The following is a 27,040-nucleotide window of genomic DNA, read 5'->3' on the forward strand; positions in this document are numbered from 1 at the left end:
GGCTGGGGTGATTACCTACTGTGTGCCAGGCACTGGCCTTAGTGCTGCATGTGTGCATGCAATGCAATCCTATCTGAAATGGCGAGCCCAGTGTTAGACCAAGGTGGCGTTTGTGGGAAAAGGTCACTCTGAATAGGGAGAATAGCACAGGCAAGGTGGGATGGGGAAAAAGTGAGATGCATTTCTTTAGTTGAGTCAGTCAGCTTATATAGAAGGAATGAGAATTCCTAGCCTAGCAATGGATACTTCAGACACTGTTTCCCATTTCTGCAAAGGGGCCTTATTAGGGTTTGATTATTACATGACAAAATGGGGTGGAAAAAAGGAGGACATAATTAGAAGTGACTAATTAAAATACCTTCCTCTCTGGATACTGGAGATGGAATGAAAAATGATTAGTATTGATGAGAGGTGGTAGAGTGGTGAGGAAGAATTTGGGAATTTGGGGACAGAGGAGTGCTCTACATGCTTCTAATTAATGGGTTCTGTGGCTGCAGACACATTTCTCACCTTGCCTATTCCTCATCTGATTAGAAATTCTCTAAGACCCCATCTAGCCCTCCAAATTCTACCCTTTCCATCACTGATGTAATTGCTATGCATATTTACATCCCTCTTTTTAAATTTGCCTACGTAAAAGCTATTTTTTCAACTAACAGTTCCCAGAAGGCAACATTAGCTCCTAATTACCCATGTGCATCTGGGACAAAGGAAAAAATGCACAATCTCTGAAACCAGAGAGCACTTGCAAATGTTCAGTGATAACTTTTAATGAATGACCAGACTGAGTAACAGCCTTTGTGCTACCAGTTTCTCCTTCAAATATTTATACATGAAACCAGGGAATTAGGATCAAGAAGTGAAAAGTGAGCAATAAGCACAGCAAAACAAGCCAGAAGAGAGAAAAAGATCTGTGAGGGATGGCAGTTTCCATTTCAGGGCTAGTTTTTGGATGAAGATAAAATTCATGGATGTTCAGAACATAGTGTCTTGGGAACAAGAGGAGTCCAAAGAAGGCTGGATTGGTTCAAACCCAGAATGAGGCCTTCAGAATGCTAAGCACAGCCCTTCGTCCATCCTCTGCTGAAAGCAGAAGTGCCCTAGGTCACTTAGGGTGCCCTGATCCCTCAGCAAGTCCAAAAGAATGGTTCAGAGTTAACTTTATTTTACTCTTCCCAGGGAACCCAACAAGAATTAAGATCCAACAAGAAAAAAATTTAAAGCACAAAATATAGAAATACCCCAAATTTGCATGTGCATGTAGTCCAAGGAAGAAAAAGCAAAAGGCTGAAGCTAAAAATGCTAGACTCACCTGCAATCCTCCACTCCCATCTTTCCACTACATACGTGATCATGTTGCCAATCACAGCATGAAGGTGGGGGCAAGGCCATTCCTTGTCTTTATGAGCTTGTAATATGTGACTAGTAAACACGAAGCCAGCAAGAAACCCTGGGATTTATGGCATGGACTATGGAATAACCCTGGGCTTTCAGTTTCTGTTTTCTGAAAATTGCTCTAAGTCAACTGAGTCAACTGCCTATCTTCATGTGAGTGTGACTGATCAGATAGAACTTGGTAAGTCAACGTGTCCACAGAACAAGTGCTGCCTTGGGTACGCAGTAAAAACCTGAAATTATTTTTCCTGCTAGTTTTTATAATTAGCAGAATTATCATTTTGATTCTGTCTTTGTGAACACAAATGGCTCTTTAAATGGTTTGGAAGGAGCCCTGAGACAGGGTGGATGGTGGCTGAAGGGACTGAAGAGGTAGCCAGGCCTCCCATGCAGCCGTGTGAGTAAACGCAAAGGGCTCAGCAGGCCTCTCTCTCACCTCTGGGAGCCACACAAAAGGATGCTGGGCAGCCTTGCCAGATCTTGCTCCAAAGCCATGGCTGCACACAGCAACACAAATGACAATGATGATGATGGGGGTGGTAACAATGGTAGCAGCTAACACTTACTGAGTACTTACTAAGTGCCAGGCATCCTCACACAACGTTCTGATGTTTTCTCTATTTTATAAACGAGGAAACTGAGACACAGAGCTGTAATGTACCCAATGTTATGTAAACTAGTAGGAAGTTGAGTCAGGATTTGAATCCAAGCCTCCAGAACACTGATATTTTGCGAACACAGGGGAAGCTATGGAACTAATTTAAAAAGATCAATAGAATTGCAGAGACAGTGTTGTCATGGAGGGGAAAGTTGGAGGAAAAGGACTACGAAAGAGTCACCTGATTTGCCTACAAGGACGCCAATGGAAAACCCCAGTGAAGGTGGTTTTCTTGGAGGGGTGACAGCCAAAGCCCAATGGTAAATTGTCTCTGCACGGGTAACAGGTGTAGGAATTGAGCTGCAAGTAAGGCAATGATGAAGACTAGTCTTCAAAATTTGGTTGAAAGGTAAGAAGTAGGCCAGGTGCGGTGGCTCATGCCTGTAATCCCAGCACCCTGGGAGGCTGAGGTGGGGGGATCACTTGGGCTCAGGTGTTGGGGACCAGCCTAGAAAACACAGCAAGACACATGGGCTCTATAAAAAAAAATCAAAAGATTAGCTAGGCATGGTGGTACACAAACGTGGTCCCAGCTACTTGAGAGGCGGAGGTGGGAGGATCTCGAGCCCATGGGGCTGAATCTGCAGTGAGACATGCTTGTGCCAACACACTCCAGCCTGAACAACAGAGTGAGACCCTCCATCAAAAAAAAAAAAAAAGTGAAAAACGGTAGTTGTAATAGCAGGATAGCAGCATTGAAGGAAGGTTATTTTTCTTTCTTTTTTTTTATTTTAAAGACAGGTGAGAATTAAACAGGCTTCTAGCAGAAACACATTGAGAAGAAAAGCCTCAAGATGCAAGCTAGCTTGGGAGAACTGACCTAACCATCCGGTCTGGAGGGCGGAAGTGGAAGGTTAGGTGGGGAATGTCAGCTTCCCACAGTACTGCTGGCTTCATTACCTTTTGGCAGCCCAGAAGGATAAAAGCAAAATGAAGAATGTAGAAGACCCAGGGTGTGGCAGAGGGTCTGGCAGGTTCCTGTCCCTCCTACTGTTTATGCTGCAGCTGTGTGTCCATTTGCATTCCCTCCCAAGGCAGTAAGTAGACAGAGGGAAGGGCAACCCTCTCAAGCAGAAGCGCCCACTGTCAGACCTCTGCTTTTGAACAGCATCCACCCACTCTACACATCACACCAAGAATCGACTATGTATGTCACAAAAGGCCCCAAACCCAAAAGACGTGGATTCTAAATAGAACCATTTAAGGCCCCAAATGACTCCTGAACTTGTTAGCACTGACGCTTCAGATGAAGTCTAAGGTTATTAAATCTCGTTTAAGGCAATGGTTCCCAAAAATGTTCAATGTAAGGCAAGAGTTCCAAACATTTCTGGAGTTATAAATCTTATCACAGTAACTTGGATTTCTGTAAAAATTCAAGTTGTTTTAGAAAGTGGGTGGGGAGAGGTGAGGAAAAGAACAGTACTGCTAGATTGTTAACATTAGGAACACCACTGCCCTTCCCTAGGGTCCCAGTGCTGACGTGAGAAACAATAATCTTAACTCTACTGAACACTTCTCCTCTTCAGTGCCAAAAACAGATGCCAGTGGGCTGATGTTACAGCTGTCTTGTTTCCCTAAGAACCAAAATGCCATATCTGGAGGGATGAAAAAAGAGGTACTGCTGGACTCAACAACTGACATCTGTTTTATTTTTTACTAGTTATTTTAGAGAAAATGAAACAATTTATTTTCTGTAAACTGTGTAAGCTTTTATACATATGAAGGTAAAGGGAGGGCCCAGGGCTAAACTGGTGTACATTTCCATGTGAATAAGCCATCTTTTGAAAACCAAAACGAAAGAATATGCACAATAAATCTGGATCCACATTAAACTAGTTCATTCAAAAATGGAACCCCATCAATGCCAGCAAGGGAGCCTGGAAGGTTGTAAGGTCAGAGTCAGCACAGACCCACAGCTCCTTGAAGGCTTCCTGCTGCCAGGGCCTCCCCAGCCACAGGACCATTTTGTTGATCACCAGGGAAAGCAGAGCTATCAGCCCTGCAAGCAGCTTAATTAAAGTGAGGAGTAAGACATTTGTTTAAGGGGTCAAAACAATCCTTTTTTAAATCTTTCATTATTTTTTCTTGTGCCCTTGGTAGCTTGAAATGAAGGTGTGGCATTTCTGCATCAAACTTGGACGATGAAGGACAGGAGTACACAATTTCCAAAAGAGGAAATACAGCTAGTTAGTAAACATGTGGAAAAGCAATTAATTTCAGAAGTAATAAATAGAATACAAAATTACTAACCTTTGTTTACTGAATTAGTCGCCCTCTTCCAAAAAAAAAATTCATGAAACTGGTACTCTCAAAACACTACCAAAAGACTACTCTAGAATTTGCTTAAAAAAAGAAGTGGAAGGAAAAGGATATAAAAACAATCCTCTTGGAAAGCATTTTGGCAATACATGGAAAAAGGTCAGATGCTCATACCCCTCAACCCAAAAATCCAACTTCTTGGAATCTACAGAAATGGCTACATATACAGAGATGTCCATCACCATATTAATTATAAATTTTAAAAACTGAATGCAGCCCCAATTGCCCAAAAGAAACATGCCTAATGACTAAACATGAGCACACTGTATGACCTGGGGAAAAAATATATTATGTAAAAGCAGCAAGCTATAACTAGCACTTTCCCTGTGGGAAGCATGTAGATGAAGAGACCAGGAAGGAATACACAAATTGATAACACTATATTTCCTTGCTTCTTAGACTCCATCAATAAATCCATGGATTGAACAATAGCAGCTTTTGGGGAGGAAAAAAGGAGGCAGGATTCTTTTCACATCCACTCTAAGATGATGACTAATTCAGTCACATTAAATGGGGCAGCGGGGTACGGAGAGTCTATTTTCGGATTATACTATCTGATCTGATAGTCACTAGCCACATGTGGCTAATAAACACTTGAAATGTGAGTACTCTGAATTGAGATGTGCTGTTAAGTTGAATTTAAAGACTTGGTGAATGAATAATTTTAAATATATTGATTACATGTTGAGATCATACTTATTTTTTAATATTAGGCTAAATAAATTATATTATTCAAATTTTCACCTGTTTAACCTTTTAATTGGTTCTACTCGAAAATTTTATTTAAGTTACATTTAAAATGCATTTGTGACTCACACTAAATTTCTGTTGGGCAGCATTTGTCACAGGATCAAAGGGAAGGCTGCAGTTGTGTTAGAGGAAGGAAGGACTCATGTTTTTTCTTCTTACCATTTTTCTCAAGTTTTTGCAACTTTGTTGGAGAAAAAAAAACGCTAAAGTCAAGGCCTGGTAATCAATCCCTATCCTTCTGAATCTCAAGATGTGAAAAATGTTAGGTGAAGAGCTCTCTAGTACTCCTGGGGGACTGAGACCTCTCCCATTCTGTATGACAGTCTCCCAGAAGGAATAATTAGATTCCTGCCCTACAGGAGCATACCATTTAGTTAGGTGATAAGATGATTACAGAAATTAGGGAGACAGAGAAGAGGTCCCACAAAAGGCCACAGAGGTTCATGGGAGGGTTCTAAGGGTGGGGCAGTATTTGATATGGGCCTCTAAGGCAAGGAGCTGGAGACTGAGGGAAGGGGGGAACTCAGGCAGGAAATAGAGGACAGACTGCAGGTAGATCTTGTGAGCAGGGCTCATCAATATGGAACCCCCAAGTCACCTGGGCAGTGTGGCTGGGGTTGGACCTTGAGAAAAGCAAAGAACTCAGATTAGCTGAGAATGAAATTCCTGAGCAAACAGAAGAGGAGTTGAAACGGTTTGGCTGTGTCCCTACCCAAATCTCATCTTGAATTTAACTCCCACAATTCCCATGTGTTGTGGGAGGAACCTGGTGAGAGGTAACTGAATCATGGGGGTTGGTCTTTCCCATGTTGTTCTGGTGATAGTGAATAAATTTCGTGAGATCTGATGGTTTTAAAAATGGGAGTTTCCCTGCACAAGCTCTCTTTGCCTGCTGCCATGCATGTAAAACGTGACTTGCTTCTACTTGCCTTCCACCATGATTGTGAGGCCTCCTCAGCCATATGAAACTGTAAGTCATTAAATCTTTCTTTTGTAAATTGCCCAGTCTCAGGTATGTCTTTAACAGCAGCATGAAAATAGACTAAATACAGTAAATTGGTACCAGTAGAGTAGGGCACTGCTGAAAAGATACCTGAAAATGTGGAAGCAACTTTGGAACTGGGTAACAGCTGGAGGTTAGAACAACTTGAAGGGCTCAGAAGACAGAAAAATGTGGGAAAGTTCTGAACTTCCTAGGGACCTTGTTGAATGGCTTTGCCCAAAATGCTGATAATGATATGGACAATGAAGTCCAGGCTGAGGTGGTCTCAGATGGAGATGAGGAACTTGTTGAGAACTAGAGCCAAGGTCACTCCTGTTATGTTTTAGCAAAGAGACTGGCAGCATTTTGCCCCTATCCTAGAGATATGTGGAACTTTGAACTTCAGAGGGATGAGTTAGGGTATCTGGAGGAAGAAATTTCTAAGCAGCAAAGCATTCAAGAGGTTACTTGGTTGCTGTAAAAGGCATTCAGTTTTATAAGGGAAATAGAGCATAAAAGTTTGGAAAATTTGCAGCCTGACAATGTGATAGAAAAGAAAATCCCATGTTCTGAGAAGAAAATCAAGCCAGCTGCAGAGATTTACATAAGTAATGAGGAGCCGAATGTTAATCCCCAAGACAATGGGGAAAATGTCTCCAGGGCATATCAGATATCTTCACAGCAGCTGCTCCCATCACAGGCCCAGAGGCCTAGGAGGAAAAACTGGTCTTGTGGGCTGGGCCCAGGGTCCACATATTGTGCGCAGCCCTGGGACTTGGTGCCCTGCATCCCGGCCACTCCAGTCGTGGCTGAAAGGGCCCAATTTAGAGCTCAGGTTGTGGCTTCAGAGGGTGCAAGCCCCAAGCCTTGGCAGCTTCCACATGGTACTGAGCCTGGGAGTGCACAGAAGTCAAGAATTGGGGTTTGGGAACCTCTGCCTAGATTTCAGAGGATGGAGTATGGAAACACCTGTATGTCCAGGAAGAAGTTTGCTGCAGGGATAGGGCCCTCATGGAGAACCTCTGCTAGGGCATTGCAGACAGGAAATGTGGGGTCAGAGCCCCCACATAGAGTCTCTACTGGGGTACTCTCTAGTGGAGCTGTGAGAAGAGTGCCACCATCCTGCAGACCCCAAAATGGTAGATACACTGACAGCTTGCACTGTGCACCTAGAAAAGCTACAGACACTCAATGCCAGCCTGTGAAAGCAGCCAAGAAGGGGGCTGTACCTTGCAAAGCCACAGGGGTAGAGCTACGCAAGACCAAGGAAACCCACTTCCTGTATCAGCATGACCTCTATGTGAGACATGGAGTCAAAGATCATTACAGAGCTTTTAGATTTGACAGCCCTGCTAGATTTCGGACTTGCATGAGTCCTGTAGCCCCCTTTTTGACCAATTTCTCCCATTTGGAATGGCTGTATTTATCCAATGCCTGTACTCCCATTCTATCTACGAAGTAACTAACTTGCTTTTGATTTTACAGGCTCATAGGCAGAAAGGACTTGTCTTGTCCCAGAAGAGACATTGCACTGTGGACTTCTTAGTTAATGCTGAAATGAGTTAAGACTTTGGGGGACTGTTGGCAAGGCATGATTGGTTTTGAAATGTGAGGACATGAGATTTGGGAGGGGCCAGGGGCGGAATAATATAGTTTGGCTGTGTCTCCACCCAAATCTCATCTTGAATTGTAACTCCCGCAATTCCCATGTGTCATGGAAGGAACTCGGTGGGAGGTAACTGAATCATGGGGGCAGGTCTCTCCCATGCAGTTCTCATGATAGTAAGTCTTGCAAGATCTGATGGTTTTAAAAACAAGTTTCCCTGCACAAGTTCTCTCTCTTTGCCTGCTGCCATCCATGCAAGACATAACTTGCTCCTCCTTGCCTTCCACTACAATTGTGAGGCTTCCTTCCAGCCACTTGGAACTGTAAGTCCATTAAACCTCCTTCTTTTGTAAATTGCCCAGTCTATGTCTTTATCAGCAGCAAGAAAACGGACTAATTCAAGGGTGTACAGTAACTGGAAGGTTAACGGCAGGAAGGTGGTGAAAAAGCAGGTGGGCAAGCTGGGTACCTTATTTACAGAACATGGAATACCAGTCCTTACCTAAATGGGCAATGAAAAGCCCTTGGAGGTTTTCAGCAGCACACAAATAATTTATAAGAAATTAAATGCATTTACAATTGCTGAGCCTGGAGCCTAAGGGAGACATGGGCAACTATGGGCAACAATTTAAGATGTAGAAACTTTAAAAAGATAATTGCCCAAGTCAGAGTCTGGCCAGCTAATATAACCTTAATGAGTAATGAGAAGTGGATAGGACTGTGGTTAACATTTCATGTAAAAGACAATCCCTCCAGCAGCTCAGATATGCTATAGACACAGGTTACCAAATGAACTGTCAGCTTTAAAACCATCAACAGGAATGAGCCATCTCTCAAAATAATGTGGCCAGGTTGATGGGGGATTCCTCCCCTCAGTTAATAAACATTCACTATGCTCCCTACTATGTGCAGGCACTGAGGGAAGGAATATAACCAAAAGGAGACATTTTCCTTGCCTTCATGGTACTTACTATAGTGTAGTTGCAGCAGACAGTCATTAAATAATCACACAAATATATGTAAAACCACATATATTAAATATAATATATAAATGTGTGCACATAAAAGTATAAATGCTATGAGAGCCTTTTTCCTTAAGAACCATGTTCCCTGCCATAAAGGAACTATTAATATTTGGTTTCAACATCTACCTGTTAAGAAAACCAGACTTTAATGGAAATGAAACAGAGATTAACTCAATGTAAAGCTCTTATCTGATGCTCAGCATGTTATCTATTGTTAATTGTTAGGTGTAACCCTCTTTCCCAACAAGAGAGCAAGACCCTCAAGGGTAGACACCATCTATTATGTGTTTGAACCTCTATAGCACTCACAGGGTCTCACTTATATAGTTAAGCATATAATGTTGACTGTTGCTGTTTTCTTTAATGGCTGAGCAAGAGTGCTGTTTCCTGTGGCTCTCTTCACCACCACAATTTACTGAGAACCTACTATGAGCCAGAATCTCTGATGGGAACTGAAAAAGGCAGTGCCCTCAAATTCTCACCTCGAAATCAAGAAATTCTGTTTATTTTCATTTTAAGTTATATTCTCTCTCTTCAACACAGCTCTCCCCATAAGGGAGAAATGCAGAGCTCAACAGCCTGAGAGAGCAATGAGTTTGATAACAACAGGCACTGAGGGAGAGACTTAAAAGATGAGAGATAGGCCGGGCGCGGTGGCTCAAGCCTGTAATCCCAGCACTTTGGGAGGCCGAGACGGGCAGATCACAAGGTCAGGAGATCGAGACCATCCTGGCTAATATGGTGAAACCCCGTCTCTACTAAAAATACAAAAAACTAGCCGGGCGAGGTGGTGGGCGCCTGTAGTCCCAGCTACTCGGGAGGCTGAGGCAGGAGAATGGCGTAAACCCGGGAGGCGGAGCTTGCAGTGAGCTGAGATCCGGCCACTGCACTCCAGCCTGGGCGACAAAGCGAGACTCCGTCTCAAAAAAAAAAAAAAAAAAAAAAAAAATGAGAGATTACTATAAACCACTGTAGAGCTACAAATGGCAATGATGAAAATAACCTACTGCTAAAGCCATCCATGATAAAGAGACAGTGTGATTGGTTACAATCATTCTGGCTCAGGTACTGGGGCTTACGAGATGGAGGACAGAATTATACTCCCATGTAAAGGCAAAATGATGGGCTGGCTATCAGGTCTTGCTCCCCAACATAAATACGATGAGCTTAGTGCCAGTGAACCATTGTGTAACACTCCCTAGTACCCAAGCAAGGACACTTAACTAATACTTTCTGTAAAAGTAACATCTCTGTAAAAGAAAAAAAAAAAATGGGGCCACAGTTGACAGTTGATCTTGCCCTCACTCCATTACTCTGATTGGCTGGCTGACGGTTCTAATTCCATCCTATTGTTCCCAGTGGGCTCCATGTACAGTTGAGAAACTGCAAGGAACACAAAAGACTCAAACAATAGAGTTCGAGGGTCTACTTGTTAACTCTGGGACCTATGGCAAAACCCAAATGAACCACGAACTGTAATGGTCTATTTTCTTAGGCTCAGAGCAACTATGTGAACTCAGAAAGAAATTATAGACTTTAAATGATCCTTAATACCCCGCACTTCAGTGTTACCTACATATGCCACCTCAGAGGAGAGTATTTTTATAGTAGCCGTGGTATGATACACTGCCAAGATTAACAGGCCTATCCAGGGGAAGCTCCCAGGACAATGACAAGATATAAGTATTTAACCAAGATTTTTTTTAAATATCCTTAAACTGTTTACCCATATGGTACAGGAAAAAGATGGAACTTGGCAATTAATTGGCAATCCTGAGTTCTAGCCCCTGTCCTGCTACAGATGGGATAATGATCTTGAGCCTGTTAATAACACTGACAGGAGCAACAGCAGTAATAGCTGTCTAATAACAGTACCATACCTTATACAACTGCTGTGTGGATTTAATTTTACATTGCAATACAGTGTCAATTATTACTGGTTTTTTCCCTCAAGAAAAAAGTAATTCTTTTTTTAATTTTTCTTATTTTTTTGAGACAGGGTCTCACTCTGTCGCCCAGGCTGGAGTGGTGCCATCACGGCTCACTGCAGCCAGGACCTCCCAGACTCAAGTGATCCTCCCACCACAGCCTCCCAGGTAGCCAGGACTACAGGTAAGCACCACCACACCCGACTAATTTTTGTATTTTTTGTAGAGACATGGTTTTGCCATGTTGCCCAGGTTGGTCTCAAACTCCCGGGTTCAAGTGATCCACCTGCCTCAGTCTCCCAAAGTGCTGGTATTACAGGCATCAGCCACCACGCCCGGCCAACCATTTTTTTAAATGTTTAATTTATAGTAGAAATACAGAAAACAAAGGGTAAATAGAGTTTGGGTCCCACATTTAAAGCCTTCTTTCTTTTTTAAACAAGTATCCCTTATTCTTGATTAGGATCCAATTCAATTAATATATTGCTTTCTCTTTAAAAAACAAAAGGCTTACACATATGACAGATAATCCAAATGCTAAGGAAGAAGTCAGCTGGAACATAAAGATGTTTAAGTCAAAGGAGACTGGAACACAGAGAGACCTAAATTTCCCTTTAAGAATCTAAGTTTCCCAAAATTCACATGGTAAAATAATCATCTCATGATTATTTACATAATGTCATAACCTTAATTACCACAATCTAAGAATGAGCCCATTTCCTTTGGTTCAAATACCACATTTTAAAAAACGCCACGTTTAGTCACAACTCATAAGTCTGAGGGACCAAAGTATTCTGTTAGACTTACGGCACCTATGAAACAGTGCTGGCAGCTTGCTTTTTAAAGAGGAAGAGGTTGAGAGTTTATAGACATTTCCTTCATTCACTGTCAGTAGGACATATTTGGATTGTAACACAGCATAGGAGGATTCGGAAATTAGAATGGTATCTAGTAAATTCTCAAACTGGGGTTGTGCTGACTGGCTCTAGAATCTGGTTCCCCTGGACCACTCCTCTCTCCTAGTCCTGCTACTTTTCTGCCAGCATCTCCTGCCACCATCCCTTCACTCATTCCACTCTAGCTACTCTGGCCTCTCTCTTTTCCCTGCCTGGCCCAGGAATGCTTACAGGTTCCTGTCTCAGTGCTACCACACTTGCCTTTCCTCTGCCTGGAATGCTTATTACCAGACAGATGCACTATTCTTTGCTTCACTTTGTTCAAAGCTTTGCCAGCAACACTCTTCTTCTCTGCCATAATTAAAATTGCAACTCTTCTTCCCTGTTTTTCTCCATGGTACTTACCTGACATAATACATACATTTTTAATTCTTACTTCTTTTTTTATCATTTCCTCATCAGAGCAAGAGCTCCTGTTATTGACTGTTTTGTTTACTGCTGTATTCCCAGTATCTAGAATAGTACCTGGCAGGTAGTAGACCCTCAGTAAATATGTGTTGAATGGCATCAATGAGTAAATAAATGAGCCACAACAAAGGACAAATTATTCCCTCTGTAAGACTACCAAATTCAAACCTTCAACTTCCTTGAAGAAAGAAAGGAGAAAATATGATTTAGAATAATGTAATTATAAGGAGTTAAGGAAGAATGTTATGGCATTGTAAAACAGGCTGGATAAGGAAAAGGTATAGTTGGGATCCTATGACCCACCTCTCCCAATGTATTCAAACTTAAGAATGCCTAAGAATCATCTGACTGCTTGTTATAAACACAGATTCCCAGGCTTCCCTCCAGAAAGGCTGATTCAGTAGTGAATCTGATGTGGGTGGTCCACAATTCACCCCGAGAAACATTGCCCCAGTGCCACTCCTGGTTAGATGTGAGACTTAGGAGAAGGCAGCTCTTGTCCATATAGTTTACCAAAGCAATTTTAATGGATACTATGGTACAGGAATATGCACCAACTGTCAACAGGTCAAAGAAGCCTAAGAGATAATCTTTGGCATGTGTTTACTTTGACTAAAGGGGTGAGTCGGTCTCTAGTCATAAAGATTTCTGTGGTACTTAGTGTTGTACTCAGGAAGGTTGTTATTCCAGGTAAGTACTTTGGTTTAAGGTCATTAAATCAAGTCCACACTTAGTACGCTTAACCCATGACAAATTCTGGTTTTGCAATACTAGGTATGCACGTGGCCTGTTTTGTTCTTTATAAAGGTCAGATCTTCTCCATGTTTCCGCCACATGGAGAGCCACACCTTAGATAAAGCATAGAGCATATAACTCACCAGAGTGACAATATAAAAAATGAAAGCATAAGGGTTCCAAATTTGATCTTGGATAGCCAAACAAATCCAGGACCCCCACCACAGAACTAAACCAAAGTGCACTCAAAAGCAAAAATTGTTCTTAACAGAATAGTTGCTTCTTTATAAAACACTGGATCACTAAAGCAAAAACATAGGTCCTCTTCCCAGCTTGCCAGTTATTCCACTGAATTGCTGCAGACAACTACACTCTCTGTCAAGGATGGAACTAGCTGTGCAGATGTTTTCTCCAAATTCCAGGGAGTGACCCTAACCCATAGGCTTTTACTCAAAGCTTCTAATTTTGTTTTTAAAATGTAGAAACAGCTGGTGCCTAGCCCTCCAGGGAAAACGCTAGGTTCCAGAAGGGAGTGGGGAAGAACGGTTATGTTTTTCTATTTCACACGAACATGTCTCTTCACTCAAGTCTTTTGTCCCACAGTTTAAAATGCTCTTTATACGCCTTGGAAATAACAATTATTGGGGCTAGAAAATCAATGGTGCCCAGGCTGCTTTTAACATACATTACATGCATTTCTGCAAGTGCTCATTTACAGTAAGTATTAACCTTGAACCACAGGAAAGAAATTCTCAGGGAGGTCTAGGGTATTAACCACCTCTGGAATCTTTACTGTTATCCCAAATGAACCCTGGGCCAACCCTTTACACTACAGTATATAGTTATAATGTCTTGAATTTATTACAAATAATACAAATTTAGAAAGATGACTCCTACCAATATCTTACAAATAGCTCCATTATATCTGACGTATTTTGTTAAGGATAAACTGGAGTAGGTAAGGCGTGCGGTGATCCTCCAAACAGTCAAAAAATAAGGCAACCATGCTACCTGAATATCTCTGACTACATTTCCTTCCCAATAGGTGAGTGCTCTCCTAAGCTCCGCAACAAGTTAAAAGCTAGTAGTGGCCAGTTACTCAGCTTCCTCAAGAAACTCACCTTCTCTCCTTGGAGTGATGGGACTGAGTCCCGCAAACTGTGAAAGCTGTCTTTGATGTGGTCCCTACGTTTTCGTTCCAGTGCATTATGATGAGCCCGTTTGTCAGCCTAGAAGAATAGGAGAAAGAACACGTTAGGAATGTCACTCCTTTTGCTTGGTACAAGGTGGGTGGGGTATAGCCTGGAAGTACACGCTGTCAGCACTGTCCCTGGCGAGTGGACTGGGAAGGATTTCTCGAGGTGGGCAGTTAGGAGTCTCCAGAATTAGGCTCTGCTAAAGGGGGAGAAAGGGGTGAGCAAGGCTTGCGACAGGAACATCCAAAGTAGCTCGATGCATCCAGCTCATGCATAAGTAAAATAAAAGTTATTCAGGGGAACAAAGTGTGACTCTCCTGTAACATCAGTGGTCCCCCCTCCAACTTGCTTATGTGACAGAAGAGCCACCAGTCTGTGGTTAGGAAGTGACTACAGAAAGCTCCAGTGGCCCCTTCTTAAGATGTGATCACCTCCACTGTAAGAGATTCCCCAGATGGGTGTCCAGGGGAAAAAAGAGTTAAGTCACTGGTGCTTCTTTCATGTGAAACCATCACCGTGAGCCCCAAGCCCAGTAAAAGGCACTAGTTTAAGACTTTCTCATCAAATCATATAATAGAAACTAAAACCCCTATAAAATCTAGATGCATGAATCTGAGATCATTATGACAGAGCTGATAAGATGACAACTGAATTCTGAGTTCCTGTTTTTTAAAAGTAGATCCAAGGTGCTATCCTGCCAAGGGCTTTCCCGCACACAAGCAGTGCCAGACAGGCAGTTCTTAGAGGGCACACTTTCTGACACCACATACTCAGAATAAATTCCCTCAGGCACCTGTGGCAGGTCAGGCTACTTTGGCAGTATCTAAATATCCAAGTCAAAGTCTTAGCCTACTTGTAATCACAAAGAACAGTCAACTGGAGACGGACCAAAACTGCCAACACCAAATCAGGAATCGCAAAATGCTCTGGTTTCAGGCAGAAGAGACAGTGCTGGAGAGCATGGTAAGCGCACTTCAGCAGGCCCCCATCAGAGGGGTATCCCCTCCAAAAGGAACACAAACCCAAAGCAAGAAGAACTTCATCACACCTACACTGAGAATTATGGAAATTATACTCTGAACATTCACCTTGAATGCACATGGTTGCATTGAGCTAACCTAGAGACCAAGTCTGTATATGGGAAGTTCAGGTAGCTTAAATCTACACACACAGGGGACCAGAAATTCAAAAAATGGAACAAGAGTAAGTAACTTGGCTTAGCACAAGAATAATGCTGCCTCACATGAATCCTTGTACTAGAGAAGATGTACAGACAAAATTCTATCAAGAGTTGTGAGAATGAAAGGACTTGAAATTCTCCTGTTATTTAATCCTAAAGTCCTAGTCATTACAGAGGAAGAGGAGGCTGGGAGCACCTGTGGTCATCTGAGTACTTCCTGGTCTCTTAAGCATGCACCTCTCCTACAGCTCTACTGAACTGGACATGAGGTTCCCATGACAACCATGGTTCTCCACAGCATCTCTCTCTTTTGGGGGCAGATGCCTGGAGCACTTCTAAAGTTGTCCTAATCTTGTTAAGTCTGGTTTCACTGTAAAATGAATGTTTACTGAACTATAGTGACATATGAAATATTATGGAGAAGCTGAGAGGACGGTCAAGCTTGGAACACCAGGTAATCTGAGGCTAGAGGCAGGTACTCTGTATCATACAACTTTAGAGCAAAATTATAGATGCCTTCTAACAGTAGCATGAAATAGCTCAACAGAATTAAACCTATTTAAGTATCTAGTCCTTTTGAACTTACTGTTGTTCCCTCTGATCATCTACACAAAGATTAGTTGGGCTGGGACTATACCTAAGGAGCTTAAAGGCCAAGAGACAACATTCGGCATGTGTCTGCCGCTCCTGTTTGCTATATACTACCTAAGGTGGTTTATTTACATGCAAATTAATCGCCCATCTTTGGTCTCCAGAGCAGCCCAAGATACTCCTGTCTACTAAATCACCCCGATTCTTGGCCCTCCTCCCAGGTAAGAGCTGTGCACCAGAATTACCCACAATCCCTCCTGTTGATACAAATAAAATTCTAATTGTCTGTTTTCTTTCTGGGAGAGCCCTGCAAATCTCAAACAGCTAGAATGCAGTTGCACTTGGTTTCACGTGGACCTGCACTAAAGGGGTGGAGCTAAGTATAATCTAACATCAAAATCATCCCCACAGTGCACTACCCCCTCCCATTCACTGAGCTCTGAAAGGACTCAAATGGACAAGTCTCTCGGTTAGAGGATTGTAAGTGAACTTGGCTGTAGATCATGAGCAGAAATCTTGGCTTCTCATCTGGGGAGCCGGCCAAGTTTGAGAAGTTGGCTCAACAAGGAAAGGCAGCGGTCCACTGCCTGGTAGAAAGCCTGGGCTGGGGACTGTTGTTCTCAAAGTAGTGGATGGAATTTCTGTAGTGGTTCCAGGCCCAATTTAACTAGCAGAAGAGTGGAATCTTAGACCAATCCCTGCTGCCATGTCCATCCCTGAGCTACTACTGGAGTCAATTTTAAATCTCTCAGAGATAATGGCAAGGATGTCTTTTTCTCTTCCCCAAGCTTGATTTGAAAAAACAAGTTAAAAACATGCACAGCTAACAAGCCTAATTCCAGGCAACTCTGAATTAAATGTTATCACTAATGTTTTGAAAGAGCACATGAAAAACGTAAAAACCTTTACACAAGGCTGAGAATTCTCTGTGGGAAGTATTTCCAAACCACAGATCCACCCAGCCCGATAACACTGCCCGCGCCTCATCCCCACCCCCATTGGAGGACCAGTTTGCAGGCTTTATCACTGCCTTGTTAACTGTCTTTGCTTGCTGGCAACCCTTTCTGAGAGGGCCATGATTTCAGAGTTGAAGAAGAAAACCTGGGGGAAGACTCCCACTGTAAGGCATCTAATAACCTCCCACAAATGCAAAACTGGCTTTAAAAAACAGGGCCAAACAATTGTCTTGAACAAATAAAACTCTACTCTGATGAGCCTGTACTGAGAATAATGTTCAATAATGAAAACGAATGGTACGGAAAGCCCCCTTGTGGAATTAATTAGGCCCTATTCTAGGAGACAACAGAGGTATTCTTGGACTGTACAGCAGGCTCCCAAACATCTCCCCTATACATCCTATGGGAACAGTGGCTGGACACTGCCCACTCTTCTAGTACACTGAATTTGTACGTCTGGATTTCTGCCAGGAAACCCTTCCTCCAGGGCATCCCTAACAGAAATACTAAGGGGCTATGCAGTGGTCCACAGATGCTCAACAGAAACTCCCGCACCAAATCACTTCCAGCTTTGACATCTCTGCCAAGGTTTTTATTCAGCCTTTCAGTTATATTTCTACCCAACTTTCCACACTGGTAGCCAGAATAAAAATCTTCACCTACAATTTGTCCATTTTTGACACTACCAAGCACATGTATCTTGTGTTGTTAGATGTTGAAGGCAAACATTATTTTGTTAGCCAAGAAGTTTCTACGTTGGCAGGAAGTCATCTAGGCTAAGGAGGTCTGTTCAAAATTGAGGGAAATTTCTTAAAATGATTTCCTTCCAACTTACTGCACAGAGACTGCATCTTTGTTCAAGGCATCACATCAGTCAGTAAGCTTATATCCTCCAAGTTCTAGACAAATAGCATGTGGAAATAAATGCTTCATTATTCCAGGATGCACAAGGTTCTCCAGAACAATGCCATGTCTTGCAGGCTACCTGACAGATAACCCCACCTATAAGGGGAATCATCTTAATTCTAATACAGAAAATTCTCAGCACATAGGCAATTCGTTGCCCACTAAATATTTACTACCTTTACAAAATGTGAAGGTTGTATTTTAGAGGGAAGCTTGTGTTGCTTATGATTCTTATCAAGCTATTCTTATTAGAGACTAAGGACACTTGAGAATACACAGACCCAAAAATCTCATCCGAAAAGATCTATTTTTTACTTCTGATAGATAAGAACAAGATAAGATAAAGCTCAATTTCTAAACAACTTAAAATACTCATTTTAATCAACCCCAAAATTATAACATAAAATAATGGGCAGGTAGGATGAGATAAACTCACCAAGCTCCCTAAAAGACATCTATTTCAATTTTCCAATATCTGTCCTGCTTGTAGCTGATTGCCTGGTATACATTTCCAACACTATCTAATGTAGGTATTTGTTTTCAAACTTTTTTCATTTGGTGCCTAAAAGAACTGGCAAATGTTATTCAAACAGGGCCTCACACCATAGCCATTTCAGAGAAGGATGCCTTAGTCAGGAAATTTTAATTAAAAACCAAGCTGAATTCTTTGACCAACGATTTCACTACTACTGGCATCTTGGAAAAATTATTTTAGACATAAGAACAACTTTTACTCTAACACAGGCACATTTAGGAACTCACTCTGGCATTTCTGTTATCACTGTCAACACTCTAAGCAGAGTACTTTTGTACATGCATCGTGCAGCACTTCTGTCATGCAACTGACTGCAGGTAAAACAAGACAGCAGTTTCCTGAGTGAATTCCAATCTCATGCTACCAAGCTTGTTCTCTTCTGAATATTCCTAAAGAAGCAAAGAGCTCTGAGAAGTTAAAAATATTTCATACCAGAAAGGTCCAGAAGCAGAATTGCACAAATCTGTTTTCAAACCCCTAATAGGCATACTGCATCTGCAACTCACTCAGGTACCATCAGGCATGGTCACTGGAAAAAAACTTGCATTTCCTGACCAACACACTAACCCATACATTTCTTGTATACTTTCACTCTTTCCTAAAGAAATTTCCCAAACAGAAAGAAAGCAAAAGGAAGCCCTTGCAATAGAATATACCTGTCCCAGAAATTTATCTTTAAAATGCAACCTCTTCCCTCCAAAATATAATAAAAATAAGATAACATCAGTGGGATTTTGCGATGTACTGAATTTAGTAATAAGAATACTCTTTGGGGTTACTTCCTTTAACAAAGCTTACTGGTCATTGGAGAAGCTGTTTTCCGTTTGTACTGAAGCAATAGAAAAAACTATTTGCCAAATCAGTTTCACTTTCTGTTAGAGTTAGCCTAACTTCCTAACTCTGTTCTCAGTATCTTACATTTTTCATGTAGTAAGGCCTAGATATTGTAGTAGTGACATTATAAAACATACATGAATGTTTTTATATTAGGATCCACAGAGCATTTTTCAAATAACTTTTTCAACTTCTTCTGTAGTCCTAAATACCTAAGTATTTGGTTGTTCACAGTCCATACCTTTTTTTAAGGCAAAACTTAAGAATAGCTCCCTCTTAAATTTAAAAAAAATATATTTATTATCTATATTAAATATTAAGAAGTAAGCAGATGCATTCACAGAGGGGAAAAAATGGAATCCTTTTTACCCTACACATTCACGATAGTTGTCTGATACACTATAAAATTTGTCTAAAACACATCTGCTTTTTCTCTCCATGCTGTTGTAATTATATTGTGCAGAGTAATACTTAGAAATCTCAACAAATAGATGTGTTAAATTAAAAACAAAGTGTCAAACCAACTTCCCTTGCCTACTCCGAAAATCAAAAGGAAAAACCCTAGGCACCTTAATAGCAAACTAAAAACATCTAGACAAAACAGTGAGATTAGCATTCCAGGAAAGCAGAAACATTGTAATAATTTAATAAACAAATTTACATCAACAATCATGTGGACGAATATTTTGAAAAGCAGAACGCTTTCAAGAACTGTGAGCCAAAATTTCACCAAAAAAAAAAAAAAAAAAAAAAAAAAAACTTTCTCTTACTAGGATTCAGTATAATTCCAATTCAAAGGATAATTCTGCAAAGGAAGCCTAACGATCCTTACCCTCTGTCTCTGATCAAGCCCTGGCACAGATTTTACAACTGGAGACTTGCAGGAAAAAAAAAGTTTTCAACAGACTAGGCCCCAAACATGAAGGATAAAAGTAAACGAAAAAAACGAATTCAATTTTCAAATATATGCATAAGTATATGAGAATACTTCAAGGATAAATAAAACAAAATAAATTATCTTTAATGACTATTACCCAGGGATAATTTTTAAGATTTCTGGAACAACTACATCCCCGGATTTTAAGAAAATACCAGCTCTCAATAAATAAGTTTTCTTAATGCCTATTTGCTTAGACAACCTGCATAATCTTTGCTTGCTCTAATGAAGAGCAGGTACAACTGAGATGGCTTGCCTTTATCCTGTGATTATTAGGTTCTTATACCAGAGGTATCAAAGTGACATCCTGCAAATTCTAACAAGCCCAAACAGTTGTTCCACACATCATTTTAAAAATCAGAAAAATAACATAACGCTTTGGATTTCTAATCTTTCTTAAAAAATAGGAAGATCAGCTGGGCGCGGTGGCTCACGCCTGTAATTCCAGCACTTTGGGAGGCCGAGGTGGGCGGATCACGAGGTCAAGAGATCAAGACCAGCCTGGCCAACAAGGTGAAACCCCGTCTCTACTAAAAATACAAAAATTAGCTGGATGTGGGGGTGTGCGTCTGTAGTCCCAGCTACTCAGGAGGCTGAGGCAGAAGAATCGCTTGAACCCAGGAGGCGGAGGTTGCAGTGAGCCGAGACAGCACCATTGCACTCCAGCCTGGTGACAGAGCGAGACTCTATCTCAAAAATAAATAAATAAAATAAAATAAAATAAAAAATAGGAAGATCTGGCAATACTGACCCTTCACTCCTACATAACAAACCACTGGAATTCAGTAGTGGCTGACCTTTTAGGAGAGGCATTGCTCTCCAGTACCCAAGTCCTCACCTCTTCTTTCTTTATTCTTTATGGCCCTCATGGGCATTCAAATTTTTTACCCCCATTCTATACACTTCCTACTGTTCCCAATTTCAAATATTAGAATTCTGATATACTTATTTCTCTTCCCCTCTGATTCTGATTTATTCTATATGTTTTCTTTTTTTCCCCTCTAATCTATTCATGAAAAACCCATATTACTGTCTCAGACTCCAGAGACATGAAATTAGTGCATATCTAAATCCACAGAACCATCTACTGGGAACATTAATATCAAAACCCTAAAAAATTATTGATAACATTATATGGTCTCATCCATCACCTTTCAGCAAAGCTCTTCCTGCAATGCCACTTTTCTTCAGCTATTTTTTAATTTTCTTTATACCTCTTCTTCAAATACAGAGAATCAGACCATAATAACTTTATGTGACACTTTGATGATGCAACGTTTGGCTCCTCTACATTTCCAATTTTTGTGTTAGAATACCACATTGTGCTAGATTCTACAGGTCTATAGCAGTCACATGACTTGGTTAAAGGCGATTATTGCATGTGGCTTCAGCTTCACATAATTATACAGATATGGTTTAAAATCTACTTGTTCCTAAATAAATCTTCTGACCACTTTGCCCTGAAATAATACTACCACTGACTTCAGAATGCTGCATTTCTCATTTCCACTTACATAGCGGCAGCTGGATCCCCTATTTGAAAACTACAGAACAATTCAATTCTTTGCATACAGCTCCTCTTACTGAACTTATCACCTGAGAATCTAGAATGATAGGATTTGCAACTCCCCCACCCTCCAGAACCAGGCCCCACCTCACCTTAGTGGTTAACATTAGTGATTTACTACAATATTAAAAGTAACAGTACGATCTCTTTTTCTCTCTGACCCCAAAAAGGAATAGAACTGAACGGAAATAAAAATGAAATGGAGAGTAGGAGACGTACCGCAGATTGAAACCTCGGTTGCTCTTCCTGGAATAGGAGAGAAAAAAAAATAGAAAATATAGAAGTTATTTTTACACTTAACATTCAATAATAAGAAAGAAAATGCCGGCGGCAGAGGAAGCGGAGGGTGGGGAGTCAGCCCGACACCCCTTCCTCCCTCCCCACCCCTTGCCCCCACCCTTCCACCCTCGGCGGGATCCGGTAGCGGGATAGAGGGGTCCCGAGCGCCGCCCCTCCTTCCGGGATCCGACCCGGGCCAGAGGGGTCCCGAGCACTGTCTCCTCCCTGCAGACCCAGCTCGGGCATCTAGGCACCCCCAACCCCTCTCCGCCCTTCCTCGCCCCCCAGGATCCGCGGGTCACGGGAGGAGAGGATCGCGTTCCGAAGGGGCAGGTCCTGAACGCCGTCCCCTTCCCCTGGATCCGGACAATGGGATCCCGGGCGCCCCCCATCCTTGTCCCCCGGATCCTGAGCCCGGGAAGGTGGGAGCGGGAGGCCGCAGCACCCTCCCCCACGGGAGAAGGTGGGAGTCCCAGAAGCCGCGTGTCTTCCCCCCACCTCCAGTCCCAGGAGGCCGCTCCGGCCAGGAGCCGTAGGGGAGCGAGCCGGGAACGCGACGGAGGCAGTCCTGGCCCCGAGGGAAAGGGGAAGGGGAAGGAGGCGGCGGCGGCCCGGCCCCCTCCCGCCGTCGCCCCGCTGAGAGCCCCGGCCGCTGTCCCCGCCTGACAACCCGCACGGGAAGGAAGAAGCCCCAGGACTCACGTCGCTCTCCACCTCGATGTCATCGTTATCGCTCATTTCCTACAGCCCAGGGAGCGGCCACTGCAGCGGCGGCGGGGAGGGGAAGGGGTGAAGGGGAGGGGGAAGTCACCGACAACAACAAGCCGAGTCCCCCCACACACACACTCACTCACTCACTCACTCGCTCTCTCACTCACACACACACACAACACGGGCAAGAACCACCTCCTCACTGCAGCACCGGATCAACGGCGGCACGCACGCCCGGTCGGCCCCCGCCACGTGACCAAGCTCGCAGCGCTGGGGCAGCCGAGACTTGTAGTTTTTGTCCCTTTGACAGACGGCCCGGGTAACTCCAGAAAAACTACAAATCCCGGAAGAAACCGCATCCAGGCGTCGCCAGCCAGGCTGGTAGACGGAGCCCAGGGCGCCTGCGCGTCCCGGAAAGGGGGCGGGGAGAGCCGCGGCGCGGCGCCTCCTGGGAGTCGTAGTCCGCAGACCGCGAGTTGTCAGGAGATTTTCCTCCAGAGGCGGCAGAGGAGGCTGCTGGGAAGACAGGACACGTGGAGGGAGCTGGAGCTCCTGGAGCCGGGCACCGTCGGCGCGCTGAACGCCGGGCCCAGGGGACTGGGTGGAGTCTCTGGGGGAGTAGCCGGCTGTCTAAATAATGCTGCCTCTTTTTGGTGTGACTGGTTATACTTTGTCTTCTTGATGCGAAGTGGTTCTGTTTTGCGCCTAGGGGCGTAACCCGCCCTGGAGGGAATCCGGCTGCGGCGGAACAGGGGGTGCGGCTCGGGATGCCGGCGCGAACCCTCGGGAGCTGGTGGGGAGGTATCAGTGGCAGGTGTTTCGTGGTGTTACCGGACAGGCAGGATGACCGACCTCGCCGGGCGACCGCTCCCAGCCGCGAGAATCCTGTATTCATTTATCCGGGAGTGACCATCCTCGCTACTCAGCTACTCGCGTGAGGTTCCAGCATTCACAGAACGCGAACCCTCAACCACTGTGGACGTGAAAGTAAAAGCCCTTTAGAGTTTGTTGTAGCCCAGGCAGTTTAGGCAGTATCCCAGCTCAGAGTACCATAATTAAGATCGCAAAAAGGATCAATATGGGAAACTTGGGCAGTTCCCTGTCCAGTTAAAATCATATTTATATACTGTGGCATGAAGTGTAATCACATCCATTCCACCAATATTTTTTGAACACCTAACATGTGCCACAAGGGGATGCCATAACGGATAAGACCAAAACCATCCCTGCCTTAGGCCAAAACCATCCCTGCTTTTATGCATGCAGCTCACAGCTGTGCAAGCAAACGTGTCTGCCCTGCCGCCATTTTAAGAGTATGCAACAAGTCCCATGGGAAGGAAAAAAACATAAGAAAGGCACTTTCCACCTTGAGACAAAGTACCCATACTACTCCTTTACATCTGGTCTCCAAAATGAATGACATCTTGAGCTTTTCCCATGAGTTACTGATTCCCGGATGAAAACCGTATTATCCCTGACTTTTGAATGTGGAAATTTGGGGATATGTCACACACAATTCTTGTGACATGCATTCTTCAACGTGAGAGTGTCATCCATGCTGAAAAGACAAATGTAAATGTGGTAATTTTTCCTTTACATTTTTTTCCTTTAATATCGGTTGTCTTTCCCTCCCTCCCTCCCTCCCTTCCTCCCTTCCTCCCTTTCTTCCTTCCTTTCCTTCTCTCCTTCTCTCCTTCTCTCCTTCTTTCTCTTTCTTTCTGACGGAGTCTTGCTTTGTTGCCCAGGCTAGAGTGCAGGGGCGCGACCTTGGCTCACTGCGACCTCTGCCTCCCGGGTTCAAGCGATTCTCCTGCCTCAGCCTCCCGAGTAGCTGGGATTACAGGCGCCCGCCACCGCGCCCGGCTAATTTTTGTTTTTTAGTAGAGACAGGGTTTCACCATATTGGCCAGGCTGGTCTCAAAACTTAAGACCTCGTGATCCACTGGCCTCGGCCTCTCAAAGTGCTGGGATTATAGGCGTGAGCCACCACGCACGGTCTAATATCTGTTGTATTTCTTATTCCGTGATCTAGTCCTACTGAAGTCTGCACATCTTTGCAAGTGAACTTACCTTTTCTACATGCTTTTGTCTCATAGGGTTACTTTCCTGCTGCGTTGGGGAGACAGATATAAGCCGACCATTCTGTGGTAAGAGCTGTTGGGCTATTGGGGAGACAGATGTCCACTCTTGAGTGAGTTAATTAACTGGATTCTAGAAGTTAAAGCTAATTGATGATTACAACAAACAGTTGTTGGGTGCCTGCTATGAACAGAGCACTCTAGGGCAACCCCGGCTACAAGTTAAAATCATCCTAGGGGCTTTAAAAAGTCCCATCCCCCCAGGCCACACCCCAAACCAGTTAAGCCAGAACCTCTGGAGGTGAGATCCAGACTGAAGGATTTTTTTTTTTTTCCCCAGACTGAAGGTTATTTTTTAAAGCCCTTCTGGTAATTCCAGTGTGCACCCAAGACTGGGAACCACAGCTATAGACGATGCCAGAATAAATAAGATAGTCTCCCACTGAATTGTATGCTTTTAAAGCGTGAATTTTATAGTATGTCAATAATTATGTTTCAATAAAACTGTTATAAAAGAAAAATAAGATAATCTTTACCCACGTGGAATTTAAAACCTGACAGGAGTAAATTATCAACTCAAATAATTGTGATGAAGACAAATTAGGTAAGTGTCAAATTGTTTGTACAGACAGCAAATGCTGTAAGAGCTCAGAGGAGGGAGAAGGAGTGCCAGGTATGAGGTGGGGTTAGGGAGGTGTTGGTGATCAAGGAAGTCTTCTTAGGTTGACACTTTCATTAGGGTAAGGGCTGGGTCTGCGAAGACCAGGTAACATTTTGCTTATCGTGAATAAGGTGGACTGAGGTGAGGAAGTTTTCCTGGTAGAGAGACTGGAGATTTTAACACATCTCCTTTTAGTAATCAATAGAATATGAAGACCTGTCAACCTGGTTAACAAATTTGACCTAATAAACATAAGACTGCACCCAACAGTTGTAGAATATGTTGTCTTCAAGCATTCATGGAACATTTACAAAAATTGACCATGTACTTAGCTATAAGGCAAATCTCAACAAGTTTTTTATTTTTTTGAGACGAAGTTTTGCTCTCGTTGCCCAGGCTGGAGTGCAATGGTGTGATCTCGGCTGACCACAACCTCCGTCTCCCGGGTTCAAGCGATTCTCCTGCCTTAGCCTTCCAAGTAGCTGGGATTACAGGCATGAGCCACCACGCCCTGCTAAAGTTGTATTTTTTGTAGAGATAGAGTGTCTCCATGTTGGTCAGGCTGGTCTCAAACTCCCAACCTCAGGTGATCTGCCTGCCTCAGCCTCCCAAAGTGCTGGGATTATAGGCGTGAGCCACCCCGCCCGGCCAAATCTCAACAAGTTTTAAAGGACTGTAATAGTAGTGTATTCTTGGACCTAGTGCAATTAAAGTAGAAAAATAACAAAAAGTTAACTAGAAAAGTCTCATACATTTAGGATTTAAGAAACTTTTAGGCTAGGCACAGTGGCTCACTCCTATAATCCTAGCACTTTGGGATGTCAGGGTGGGAGAATCACATGGGGAAATCCCTTCTCTACTAAAAATACAAAAATTAGCTGAGTGTGGTGACACATGCCTTTAATCCCAGCTACTCAGGAGGCTGAGGCAGGAGAATCACTTGAACCTGGGAGGTGGAGGTTGCAGTGAGCCTGGGCAATAGAGTGAGACTCAGACTCAAAAAAAAAAAAAAAAAAAAAAGGTTAACTTTAAAATGACCCAAATATAGAGATTTTCATGAGTGAGGCACATACACACAGCAAAGAATGAGGCAGCTGAGAAGTTCCTTAGTGTTCCTTTTCAGTGTTTCTGTGATGTGCATCTAGGACCCCAAGAACTCATTTTCATCCACACTTGAGTATCTTTGGTAAAGCCCCAGGTGAGCTTATCAGGGCTGAACTGCAAACATATCACAAAGAAGCTGGTAAGAAATTCAGAGCCTCAGGCCCCACCCAGACCTACTAAATCAGATCTACATGATAACATTATGCCCAGGTAATTCATATGCACATTGGACTCTGAGAGCTGTGATGAAGAGGGAGTGGAGTAGTGGTGGTGTGAGCGGGTGGATTCCTTCCGTTATCTCTTTAGCTCTTTTACAGTTTAGCTCCCACACTACCACTTGACTAAAATCACTCTTTTCCAGGCCACTAGCTACTACTTTATTGCCAAATCTAAAGCCTTCATCTTGTTTGACCTAATGTTGGCCATCTACACTGTTGGCCACTGCTCTCTTGAAGACCAAGAATTGCTGTGCTTTTCTCCTTCCCACCATCACTGTTTGTGTTCCAGGGACTTTGTGGTTGGCACTTGCCTCTCTGTCTTCCACCCTTTGCCTGCTAGGATCCTGTACCTCCTGAGGCTTTGGTGACCAGCTCTGATGGTGACCCCAAGACCACACCTCTCTTTTTAGTTCTAGATTGTTATATGCAATTTACTTCTGGACACATCTACTTGAATTATTCCACAGGAAATTCAAAACACAAGCTTATGGATGAGGGAGAGAAAGCAAGGTTTTCTTTTTTTCC

The 27,040-nt window shown here is 43.2% G+C and overlaps 1 protein-coding gene and 1 long non-coding RNA gene across 16 annotated transcripts in view; one reads left to right on the forward strand and one right to left on the reverse strand.

Annotated features, from left to right (window-relative positions):
• MAX (MYC associated factor X) overlaps positions 1-22,658 on the reverse strand; it is a 57,300-nt gene extending 34,642 nt beyond the window's left edge. For 6 of the 15 annotated variants that reach the window (XR_012415865.1, XR_012415866.1, XM_073997538.1 and 3 more), the window contains exons 1-3: positions 22,446-22,658; positions 21,684-21,710; positions 13,884-13,991 (exon numbers count right to left, since the gene is read on the reverse strand). Coding sequence is in view for 9 of the 15 variants with exons in the window: in XM_073997538.1 (XP_073853639.1) it covers positions 13,884-13,991; positions 21,684-21,710; positions 22,446-22,481 (171 nt within the window). In the remaining 6 variants the exon portion in view is untranslated. Of the gene's footprint in view, positions 1-13,883; positions 13,992-21,683; positions 21,821-22,241 lie in introns of those variants that run through there. The other 9 variants (XR_012415867.1, XR_012415868.1, XM_073997537.1 and 6 more) reach the window with 3 other exon arrangements.
• A 1,247-nt stretch (positions 22,659-23,905) lies between these two features.
• Positions 23,906-27,040, forward strand: part of LOC135972000 (uncharacterized) — a 48,677-nt gene continuing 45,542 nt past the window's right edge. Inside the window, exons 1-2 of the long non-coding RNA XR_012415872.1 lie at positions 23,906-24,035; positions 24,551-24,601. This is a non-coding gene — a long non-coding RNA (uncharacterized lncRNA). The remainder of the gene's footprint in view (positions 24,036-24,550; positions 24,602-27,040) is intronic.

The sequence above is a fragment of the Macaca fascicularis genome, chromosome 7, assembly GCF_037993035.2.
Source record: "Macaca fascicularis isolate 582-1 chromosome 7, T2T-MFA8v1.1".
NCBI classification, from domain to species: Eukaryota; Metazoa; Chordata; class Mammalia; order Primates; family Cercopithecidae; genus Macaca; species Macaca fascicularis.